Source organism: Mobula hypostoma, chromosome 9 (genome assembly GCF_963921235.1).
Source record: "Mobula hypostoma chromosome 9, sMobHyp1.1, whole genome shotgun sequence".
NCBI classification, from domain to species: domain Eukaryota; kingdom Metazoa; phylum Chordata; class Chondrichthyes; order Myliobatiformes; family Myliobatidae; genus Mobula; species Mobula hypostoma.
The window spans coordinates 19,922,428-19,934,770 of NC_086105.1; the positions used below are offsets into that span (position 1 = coordinate 19,922,428).

The window sequence follows — 12,343 nt, forward strand, 5'->3', positions numbered from 1 at the left end:
AAGTTCTTTAGCCAAAGGATGGTGAATCTGTAGAATTCATTGCCAAAGACTGCTATGCAACTTAAGGCAGAGGTTGATGCGATCTTGATTAATCACAACGTCAAAAGTTATGGGAAGAAGGTGTGAGAATGGGGCTCAGAGGGATAATAAATTAGCCGTGATGGAATAGGTCAAATGACCTTATTATTTTCCCATGCCCTTCTTATGTTTCCTCACTGGGAAGACCAGCACTGTATTGTCCACAATTCCTCCAGTGAGTCCCAGGCCAGGAGGAAGCAGTGCCGTTTTTCACATGAAATTGAACATAAATATGAATCACTTCAAATTGTCCTTTTTACCAATAAAATCAAATGTGGATTGACAAAGCCCTACAAGCATGTAGCGCATTTTACTGTCAGAATAAAACAACAAGGTGAGGACATCAATACTGCTTTCAAAATCTTGCTCGTTCTGGTTCTAAAAGAAGTGGTTGTTTTTTAAACTGTTAATGGAAATGACAGGCCATCTATTTGACGCAACCATTAATTTCCCAGAGGAACAAAGAGTTCTAATTTGTTTTCATGAACAAAACCACACTTGCTATTCTACATTGCTTCTGTATTTTTGCACGCATGGTAGTGATGTGTACTGCAACTTTTCTACTGCTATTGAATGATTTCTGTAATTTGGAAACCCAAAGTATAGATGTAACATCAATAATCTCTTGCCACTATTTTTAAGATTTTTGATTTTTTTAAATGTTTGATTAACCTGAAACTTTCTGTTCTTACAGTGTTTTCTTCGCCACACACATTATTATCATTATTCATTTTTTCCAGTGTTGAAATATGCTCTCCAAACTTCTATTCTGCCTTTCTGTTTCATTCTACCATAACATCAATATTATTTTGTTGCAAGTGTACCTTTGAATTATTAACCATCCTTGTGGTTTGGTGTGCCTAGAAATTTAGACATTAAGATGCTTTTTCACATAAATGATGCCTGTTTCTATTCTCAGTGAGAAGGAAGATTACCCGGGGGAGGGGAGGGGTGTGGAGAAACAAGCTTTCCCTTTACAAAAATGTACGCTTGTTAAGTATTACCAAATAAAATTCAATTTGTCAGTAAAATAGCTTACATTTCGAATCAATGTAAGAATACGAAAAAGAATCAGGATGCAATTTATATGCTAATAATCCAGAAATGTAAATCAGTGTAGTTTATTACAATTACTAAAGCTGTTTTGAACTTTAATATTTTAATTTATCTGTCTGTTTTACTAAGATTCATGAATTGTCCCACCAAATTGAAGGAGGATCTGCAAAATGCAAGCATCTGGAATCAACAAATGAAGAACAAATCAAGGCAATGCATTTTCTACAAAAGAGTCATGATCATCTAGAGCAAAGGAAACAGCAGCTAGAGGAGGAAATATTGCACATGAAAACTCAGGCTGAAACTCAAAGCAGTTACTTGAAGAGCTACAAGAAGAAAATGAAGAAACAAGCTCGGAAGGAAGTAATACAGAAGATGGAAGAAGTTAATACATTTTTGAAAGTAAGATACCTTACAATTTAAGTTTGAACATAAATAACTCATGGGAAATGAACAGGTTCCTAGTATCTAATGTTTAACTCGTCCAATTATTAAAAAAAATTATGGAAGTCTGCAATAGATAATTATAATCTAGCTGATTGAAAAATCTTTGTGACATATGAAAATTGAATTTTAGTGTTACTATAAACACTTAAATATATTTATAGACTGGAATTTGTAAATGCTGAGGCTAATAAGTTGGGCAGCAAACTCTAGTGAGCATAATTGCTTCTGCATGAATTGTTCCATGGTATGTACATCACAAATGCTTTTTCATTAAGGTGTATTGAACAACGTTCAGTTCTAGTCACCTCATTATAAGAAGGATATGGAAACTTTAGAGAGGGTGCAGAGTTGATTTACGGACTTGATTTAGAGAACAAGTCTTATGAGGGTAAGTTGAGCAAACTAGGGCTTTTGTTTTTGGAGTGGAGTTTGAGAGGTAACTTGATGGAGGTGTACAGAATATTAAGAGGCATAGATCAAGTGAATAGCCAAGGGCAGAAATGGCTAATATGAATGGGAGTAGTTTTAAGGTAATTGGAGGAAAGTGTTGGGGGCGGGGAGTCAGAAGAAAATTTTTTACACAGAGAATGCCAGGGTGATGGTAGAAGTAGTACCATTGTTTAAAACCCCACTTTGATCTTAGAGTAAGTTAAAAGGCCAAGACAACATCATGGGCCAAAGGGCCTGTACTGTGTTCTATGCAATAAGTATTAATAGTGTTAAATTACTTTAGTACCAAGTATTAGCTTTTCCAGATATGGAATTTCATACCTTTGACATTTAATATCTTTGACTATTAACGTTGGAGACATCTTGTGTTTGACATTCCATGGACTCAAATTTGCCACCCACCTGCAATGGTGTCAGTCAAAATGCAATTTGTCAGATTAGTGCTGCTTTTCCGATATAAAACATTATGGAAAAGATGTTTCTTGATTTATGTGTCTTAAATTATTGTTTATTTTGCACGGTATTTAACTCAAAGGTCCAGTGAAAGAATAATTTCTAGATCTGAGAGTTAATACTATTCATGGTAAACATGAACACTGTTGAAGCTTAAACTATAAAAAGCATGAGTGCAATTCACAAACAATACCTCCTGTGCAAAACACATAGTAAAATAAGACAGAAGGACTGCAAAGCAATATTTGATGTCACTAGAGCTACCTAAATACAAACGTATATTTTTGCCACAAACAAGTGATCCACTGGTGTAAAGTAGCCTCAGAATCTAATTACTGATAACTTAAGTACTCAGTGTCTTATATTTTAATGTTAAATGACCAATCATTTCCAGAAACTTTGTTATGATGTAATATTTAATTGTTCACTCCTCTGTTAAGATCCATCAAGTCTCCAGTGAAACTTTGGAGGAAATTAAAGCTTCAAATGAGCTTTCATCCAGATATGAACTGGAACAGAGAAACACCAAGACCTAGAATGGGAGCTGAATAAGTTTAGAACTTCACAACAAGAGATTCTGAAACTTAAAGGACCTGCAGAGAAGGAAATTGAAATAAACAAAGAGTTGCATTCACTACAATCTAAACCATGTGAATCCATTGCAGCACAGCTTAATGAGTAAGATTTTTGAAAGATTGTTTTCCCTAGACCTCAATGGTTCATAGCATACACCAACAGAATCAAGAAACTCATTCATAAGGCCAGTGATGTTGTGGGGATGGAACTGGACTCTCTCACGGTGGTGTCTGAAAAGAGGATGCTGTGTAAGTTGCATGCCATCTTGGACAATGTCTCCCATCCACTACAGAATATACTGGTTGGGCACAGGAGTACATTCAGCCAGAGACTCATTCCACCGAGATGCAGCACACAGCGTCATAGGAAGTCATTCCTGCCTGTGGCCATCAAACTTTACAACTCCTCCCTTGGAGGGTCAGACACCCTGAGCCAATAGGCTGGTCCTGGACTTATTTCATAATTCACTGGCATAATTTACATATTACTATTTAACATTTATGGTGCAGCTGTAACGAAAACCAATTTCCCCCGGGATCAATAAAGTATGACTAAAGATTAAGTCACACTCAGGTTGGAGGAACAACACCTTATATTCCGTCTGGGTAGCCTCCAACCTGATGGCATGAACATTGACTTCTCAAGTTTCCCTAATGCCCCACCTCCCCCTCATACCCCATCCATTATTTATTCATTTTTCTTTTTCACTCTCTGTCCCTCTCACTATATCCCTTGCCCATCCTCTGGGCTTTCCCCCCCTCCCCCTTTTCTTTCTCCCTAGGCCTCTCATATCCCTTTTGCCCATCACCTGTCCAGCTCTTGGCTCCATCCCTCCCCTCCTGTCTTCTCCTATCATTTCAGACCTCCCCCTCCCCCTTTCAGATCTCTTACTAGCTCTTCTTTCAGTTAGTCCTGACGAAGGGTCTTGGCCTGAAACGTCGACTGTACCTCTTCCTAGAGATGCTGCCTGCCCTGCTGCATTCACCAGCAACTTTTATGTGTGTTGCTTGAATTAATTGGATAACTTTGATCATGATTATTAACAGCAGCTGCTATACAAAAAGCCTATGAAAGCTCAGCATTTATCAGCAAGATGATAAAAAGAAATGAAGTCAGAAAGAGGGGAAGTAGGCATTCTTTGATTTAAAAAAATATATATCCTGAGATGCTCTGCAGCAGTGTTTATGCAATTAACATATTCTGTAATTGCAAACTAGTAGAATAGACCTTCCTATGTTTCTTTTATTTGTGACTATAAATGAATTCTAGAACTTTAATGTTTACTGAAAGTGATTTCAGACTAAAAGCTGCCAGGTCATGAGTGAATTTTTACATTTTGGACTCTAAAGTCTTAAAAAGTAGGTTGGATGACCTAGTTCAGCTGTATCTTCAATATTCCCTGCAGTGTTTAAGGAAGATCAGAATTAAAGTTTGAAACTCATTCGTATCCAACACGGAAAGAAAAACTAGTGCAGGCTGTTCTAAATGTCAACAAATTTTCTTATTTAACTTTAATTAAGTGCCTCAGCATAGCAATGATGAGGTATACTCACCATCCATGCATGCTCATTATTTCCGTGATTATTACAAATACAGCGGCTTCTGGTCAATTGGGACACATTGGGACAAGTACATTTTGGCCTCATTAATTGGCTGTCCCAATTATCTAAAGATACATGGAAATAGTTAAAAAGGTATAAAAGAAGACAAACTACCATTTAACTGAGTAACAATTTAAACTTTATACTTTATTGTCGCCAAACAATTGATACTAGAACGTACAATCATCACAGCAATAGTTGATTCTGCGCTTCCCGCTCCCTGGATTACAAATATTAAATATTAAAAATAGTAAATATTAAAATTTTAAATTATAAATCATAACTAGAAAATAGAAAAATGGAAAGTAAGGTAGTGCAAAAAAACCGAGAGGCAGGTCTGGATATGTATTGAAATGAAATACAGAACAAACTAGAACACTACCAATACTACTAGAGTACTATAAAACTGTATTAGTTTCTAATAGTTATCGACGGAGGAATTCATTCAGTGTACACTGCCATGTTCTTTGGATTGACTGAACTAAATCAAAAACACCCAGTCTAGAAATGGACTACCTTCATAAAATGCTTTTGGTGATTGCATCTTCCAAATCTTCATTTTTATTGTAACTTTCAAGATGAATGTTGATACCTTCAAATTCTTTGTAATTAATTTAATATTGATTAAAATCTCTGAATTTTCTAACTTGAAGTAGTGAAATCGTTTCATTTTCATTCCTGGCCGATTCTAGCATCTCTAAACTGGAATACATGAAACTGCAGTGAGCAAAACAGTTCTGAATTGTCCTACTACATATTTCTGTGACAAAAATCACTGCTTTTTGAATACAAACACACAACAGTTCACTCTTAAGCACAGTGTAGTGTCTTAACGGCCGTGCGGGTGCACCTGGATGACGCAAATTAGAAACAGTTTGGCAGCAATTTCTGGTACCAATTAAGTAGTGTCCCAAATAAACGAAGGGAATCCTGCTAATTTCTTGATTTGTTTTTGTTCTTTAAGAATTGTCCAAAATAAGTGGCTGCCCCAATTAGCCAGAATCCACTGTACTGACTTCTATCTAGCTGTCAATATGAGAGATTTTATATTTATTAATGAACTGCTTATGTCAAAGGCAACGTACACATGGAGCCTTTGAGTTAAGTAGCTTATTAGAAATGTATATATTAGTCACTGTTTCCTCTATTTTCTTTCTGCAGATCGAATGAAAGTTTGGCAGAAGCCACAGGTGAGCTGGTTAAAGAACGTTTTCATTCAAAATCGTTGATTAGTGATAGCAATGAAAATAAAAGTTTAACCACAACATGCACTCAGAATAGGAGCCATCTGCAAAGTAGATTGGGTAATGGCAGTGACTTGGAAATTTCCCACAAAGATATAGGAAGTAACTTAAATCCAGGAGTGGATGAACTGCCTCCTTACAGAAAAGTAGAGTCACATCCCTCTGAGGTCAGTAGTTACCAAAATATACTTTATATGTTCAAATGTTGTTTCCTTCTTGAACACACTATCCTGATAGGATTCAAATTTTATACACTAGTTCTACATTTGTCACTAATGGGAACATTTATACCTATAACTTGCTAAGATTTTTTCCCTGCAGTGTTAGGTACCCTATTTCTTTCTATGACACAAAGTTATTCCATGGCACAGATTTTCGCACTAATGGTCAGAAGTAAAGCCTACTGCTCAAAAATCAATCACATTAAACAAATTCCAAGAAAAGAAATAAAATTTCTGTAATATTTTGGTTAGCTGACTGAGTGGTGCCAAAACAATGTTAGTAAGCTTAATTGGTCAGGGCATGAAGGGATATAGGGAGAAGGCAGAAGATTGGGGCTGAGAGGAAAATTGGATCAGCCATGATAAAATGGTGGAGCAGACTCAATGGGCCTAATTCTGCTCCTATATCTTATGGTCTTGACCATGGAGCTAATTATGGACTTCAGGAAGAGGAAACTGGAGGTTCTTGAGCAAGTCCTCATTAGAGGATCAGAGGTGGAGATAGTCATCAACTTTGAATTCCTCTGTGTTATCATTTCAAAGTATCTGTCCTGGGCCCAGCACATAACTGCAATTACGAAAAAGCACAGTAGCACCCCTACTTCCTTAGAAGTTTGCAAAGATTCAGTATGACATGGAAAACGTTGACAAACTTCCATAGATGTGTAATGGAGAGTATATTGACGGGCTGCATCACAGCCTGGTATGGAAATACTAATACCCTTGAATGGAAAATCCATAAAAATTACTGGATATAGCCCTGTCCAACATAGGTAAAGCTCTCCCATTGAGCACATTCTACACAGAGCGCTATTGCAGGAAAGTACCATTCATCATCGGGGGTCCCTACCACCCAGGTCATGCTCTCTTCTCACTGTTGCCATCAGGAAGAAGGTAAGTGAGCCTCAGGAGTCACACCACCAGGTTCAGCAACAGTTATTACCCCTCAACCACTGGAACAACTTCACTCAACCTCAAAATCACTAAACTATTCCCACAACCTAAGGAATAACTCTCAGGGACTCTTTGTGTCATGTTTTTGGTATTTATTGCTTATTATTTATTTCCTATGTAACACCCTGGGAAAGGTTTATTATTTATTTTTTTCTTTTTTTGTACTTGCAGTTTGTTGTCTTTTGCAACTTGATTGCTTGTCCATCCTTTGAAATTGAAAGAAACAAAGAGTTGCATTCACAGCAATCTGACCCATGTGAATCCATTGCAGCACAGCTTCATGGGTAAGATTTTTGAAAGATTGTTTTCCCTAGACCTCAATGGTTCAAATAGGTAAATATTCAATATATGATGTTGAACTATCTTGAGCAAATTATTCAGGGATTGAAAACATGGATTATATGTTTTTTTGTTTTTAAGCAGAAATCCAAGTAAAACTACGGTTTGTATAGCTAACTGGATAATGAAATCCCCCTCTGTGTTAATATGCACAATGCCCTATTATCTAGTATTCCAGTCTTTGCTAAATATCAAAAATATACTTGAGTAGCCATGGTTACTAGTTGCTTATTGTGGTTTGATATACTCCTTCTGGTTTGATCACATAACATCCACAAATGGTATTGAATTAATTGGATAACTTTGATCATGATTATTAGCAGATGCTGCTATACAAAAGGGTTATGAAAATTAACAAGATGATAAAAGGAAACAAAGGTTTCAAATGTATATTTAATGTCAGAGAAATGTATACAATATACATCCTGAAATGCTTTTTCTTCACAACCATCCATGAAAAAAAAGGAATGAATGACAGTTAAATGTTAGAACCCCAAAGTCCTCCCCCCCAGCTCCCCTCCCTCCCGCGTGTAAGCAGCAGCAAAGCAACGATCCCCCATCCCCCGACCAGCAGAAAAAAAGCATTGGCACCCACCACCGAGCACTTAAGCCTGCAGCAAAGCAACAGCAAAGACACAGACTTGCAAAACCCCAAAGACTGCTCGTTCACCCTCAAAGAGGGGAAGCAGGCATTCCTTGATTTTAAAAAAGTACCCTGAGATGTTCTGCAGCAGTGTTTATGCAATTAACATATTCTGTAATTGCGAACTGTAGTAGAATAGACCTTCCTGTATTTCTTTTATTTGTGACTATAAATGAATTCTAGAACTTTAATTGTTAACTGAAAGTGATTTCAGCTGAAAAGCTGCAAGGTCACAAGTGAAATTTTACACTTTGGGTTCTAAACTCTCAACACTAGGTTTGTGTAGTAGGTTGCGTTGGTCATTTTTTTATTGTTAATAATTTTATTGTAAATAAGTCTTAATTCTTGACTAAGGTTTGAGAGTCAACGAATGATTTATTGTAAACATCTTTCATTTGAATATGGACTGAGTCAACGAATGCTTTTTATTATGTAAATAACTTTATTTTGTAATATTTCTGAATAAAGTATTTTCGGAAAAAAAAAGACCCAAACCAATTTGAATATCCAGGAAATGTAGTAATAAGGGTATAAGCATACCAAAATAACTTAAGCCTAATTTACTATCATAAAAAAGAAAGCACAAATAAACTTCTAAATACTACGTAGTAAGTTTCAAAGATTTCACGGCTTACAATTCTCAGCTGCCATTTGATTGTCACCGTTGTTGGGGGAGCTCCAAACTCTGACTGGTGAAATCACCTTGTGTGCATCCAAGACAATCCTCGGTCGAGAGGGAAGGCCCAAGAACTGAGCGATAGGTGCCTCAATAATGGCTGATTTATACTTCTGAATAGGCTCTACGCCGTAACCCACGTCGTTGTAAGCATTTATGTTTGTGCGTTGGTGTGTCTGCGTCGCTCTGCAACTCACCGCCAAAACGCTAGTTGGCAGTGGGGTTTCTATGCCACAGCGTTGAGTTTCTTTGTGTATTTCAACCAATGGCAAATGAAACTGAGCGCATCATGTTGGACTTGGAGCTAATAAATGTTGAACAAGAGTTACTTTTATTGAAATTACTGCAAGGCAGAAAAGAGAGAAGATGTCGGAGGAGATGGTGTGTACAACCATTGAACGGATTGAGGCAGGAGGGTGAATTTTCTGTGCTTGTCCGGCCACTGAGAGATATGGACGAGGAAATGCGTTTCAAATATTTTTGGATGTCGGCAGGTAGATCTGACAACTTGTCGAGAAGAAGCAATCGGAAATGCGTAGAAGGAAATGCAATGCTACCAAGCGGACCAATCACAGTTGTTGCGGTCTGTGTCGCCGCAACACGTAGTTACATTTTTGGGGAGGTGCGTGTCAGGCTACGTCGTAGGGTACGCGGCTGCGCCGTACCTATGGTGTAGATTCGATGCAGAAGTATAAATTGGCCTTAAATAGAAACACAGAAAATAGGTGCAGCAGTAGGCCATTCGGCCCTTCGAGCCTGCACCGCCATTTATTATGACCATGGCTGATCATCCAACTCAGAACCCTGCACCAGCCTTCCCTCCATACCCTCTGATCCCCCTAGCCACAAGGGCCATATCTAACTCCCTCTTAAATATAGCCAATGAACTGGCCTCAACTGTTTCCTGTGGCAGAAAATTCCACAGATTCACCAATCTCTGTGTGAAGAAGTTTTTCCTAATCTCGGTCCTAAAAGGCTTCCCCTTTATCCTCAAACTGTGGCCCCTCGTTCTGGACTTCCCCAACATCGGGAACAATCTTCCTGTATCTAGCCTGTCCAGTCCCTTTAGGATTTTATACGATTCAATCAGATCCCCCCTCAATCTTCTAAATTCCAACGAGTACAAGCCTAGTTCATCCAATCTTTCATCATATGAAAGACCTGCCATCCCAGGAATCAATCTGGTGAACCTTCTTTGTACTCCCTCTATGGAAGGATGTCTTTCCTCAGATTAGGGGACCAAAACTGCACAGAATACTCCAGGTGTGGTCTCACCAAGGCCTTGTACAACTGCAGTAGTACCTCCCTGCTCCTGTACTCGAATCCTCTTGCTATAAATGCCAGCATACCATTCGCCTTTTTCACCGCCTGCTGTACCTGCATGCCCACTTTCAATGACTGGTGTATAATGACACCCAGGTCTCGTTGCACCTCCCCTTTTCCTAATCGGCCACCATTCAGATAATAATCTGTTTTCCTATTTTTGCCACCAAAGTGGATAACTTCACATTTATCCACATTAAATTGCATCTGCCATGAATTTGCCCACTCACCCAACATATCCAAGTCACCCTGCATCCCCTTAGCATCCTCCTCACAGGTAACACTGCCGCCCAGCTTCGTGTCATCCGCAAACTTGGAGATGCTGCATTTAATTCCCTCATCCAAGTCATTAATATATATTGTAAACAACTGGGGTCCCAGCACTGAGCCTTGCGGTACCCCACTAGTCACTGCCTGCCATTCTGAAAAGGTCCCGTTTATTCCCACTCTTTGCTTCCTGTCTGCTAACCAATTCTCTATCCACATCAATACCTTACCCCCAATACCGTGTGCTTTAAGTTTGCACACTAATCTCCTGTGTGGGACCTTGTCAAAAGCCTTTTGAAAATCCAAATTTACAACATCCACTGGTTCTCCCCTATCCACTCTACTAGTTACATCCTCAACAAATTCTATGAGATTCGTCAGACATGATTTTCCTTTCACAAATCCATTCTGAGTTTGTCCGATGATTTCACCGCTTTCCAAATGTGCTGTTATCACATCCTTGATAACTGACTCCAGCAGTTTCCCCACCACCGACGTTAGGCTAACCGGTCTATAATTCCGCAGTTTCTCTCTCCCTCCGTTTTTTAAAAAGTGGGGTTACATTAGCCACCCTCCAATCCTCAGGAACTAGTCCAGAATCTAACGAATTTTGAAAAATTATCACTAATGCATCCACTATTTCTTGGGCTACTTCCTTAAATAGGGATTTAATCTGAAGCATTGAGAGACACACAGAGACAGATTAATTCTTTGCTCTTTTGTTCTGATGCTACCAAGTGCCTGAAACTAAGAACATATCCTGAGCCTATTAATAAAAACTTAACAAATCTGAGGTGTAAGAATATAACTGCTATTAACAAACGTTTAACTGATCTACAGTTATAAACGTGTACAGGCACCTTGCATGCTGCAAGTTTACAAAGAGCCGAAGCGTTTTTGGAATTGTTCTTGTAATATTTTTACAAAATTGAATACAGCACAGCACATTTGGATGACCTAGTTCAACTGTGTCTCCAATATTCCCTACAGTGTTTAAGGAAGATAAAATTAAAGTTTGAAATTCATTCCAAACTAACACAAGAAAAACTAGTGCAGTCTGTTCCAAGTAGTAACAAATTCCCTTGTTTAACTTTACAGCACAGAAATGAGGAAGTCTACTGACCATCCATACATGCTCATTATTTCCATAATGATTACAAATACAGTGGATTCTGGTTAATTGGGACACATTTTGGCCTAATTAAGTGGCTGCCCCAATTAGCCAAAGACGCATGGAAATTGTTAAAAAGTTATTTGAAAAAAGACAAACTATCAGTTAAATGAGTGACAATTTATGGATTTAAATAAAATACAAAATAGATTAGAACACTACCAATACTATAAAACTGTGTATTAGTTCCTTTTAGTTATCGGTGGCGGAATGCATCCAGTGTATGGTGCCATGTTCTTTTGATTGACTGTAAATGAACAAAAATCAGCAAAGACACCTAGTGCAGATAATGGACTGCCTACATGTAATGCTTTCGGAGATTGCATCTTCCAGACCTCCATTTCTATTGTAACGTTCAAGATGAATGTTCAAATTCCTCGTGGTTCCTAACTTGTTGAAGTCGTGACATTGTTTCATTTTCACTCCTGGCCATTTCTGGCATCCCAAGCCAGAAAGCATGAAACTGCAGTAAGTAAAGCAATTCTGAATTGCCTTATTCCAGGCAACAAAAATCACTACTTTTTGAACACAAACACACAACTGTTCACTCTAAGCAAGGTGTAGTAGTATTTAACAACAACTTAAGTGCATGTGAGTGGAGCTACTTAGAAATTGTTTGGCAACAATCTCCTGTCCCAATTAAGTGGAAGTGTCCCAAATAAACAAAGGGAATCCTGGCTAATTTCTCAATTCTTTAAGAATTATCCAAAATAAGTGGCTGCCGCATTAAATCAGAATCCACTGTACTGACTTTCAGCTATTAATATGAGACAAATTCAGAGATTTTAAACAATATTAAATCAATTATTGTACATTTTTGTCAAAGCCAACTTACACATGGAGC

General features: G+C 38.1%; 1 protein-coding gene across 1 annotated transcript in view; it reads left to right on the forward strand.

The window, feature by feature from the left end:
• The window catches only part of LOC134352226 (ankyrin repeat domain-containing protein 26-like), a 99,273-nt gene extending 95,798 nt beyond the window's left edge, over window positions 1-3,475 (forward strand). Inside the window, 3 exon segments of the mRNA XM_063059520.1 lie at window positions 1,264-1,536; window positions 2,925-3,005; window positions 3,008-3,475. Coding sequence (XP_062915590.1) covers window positions 1,264-1,536; window positions 2,925-3,005; window positions 3,008-3,166 — 513 coding nt within the window. The 3' untranslated portion in view covers window positions 3,167-3,475.
• The last annotated feature ends 8,868 nt before the right edge of the window (window positions 3,476-12,343 follow it).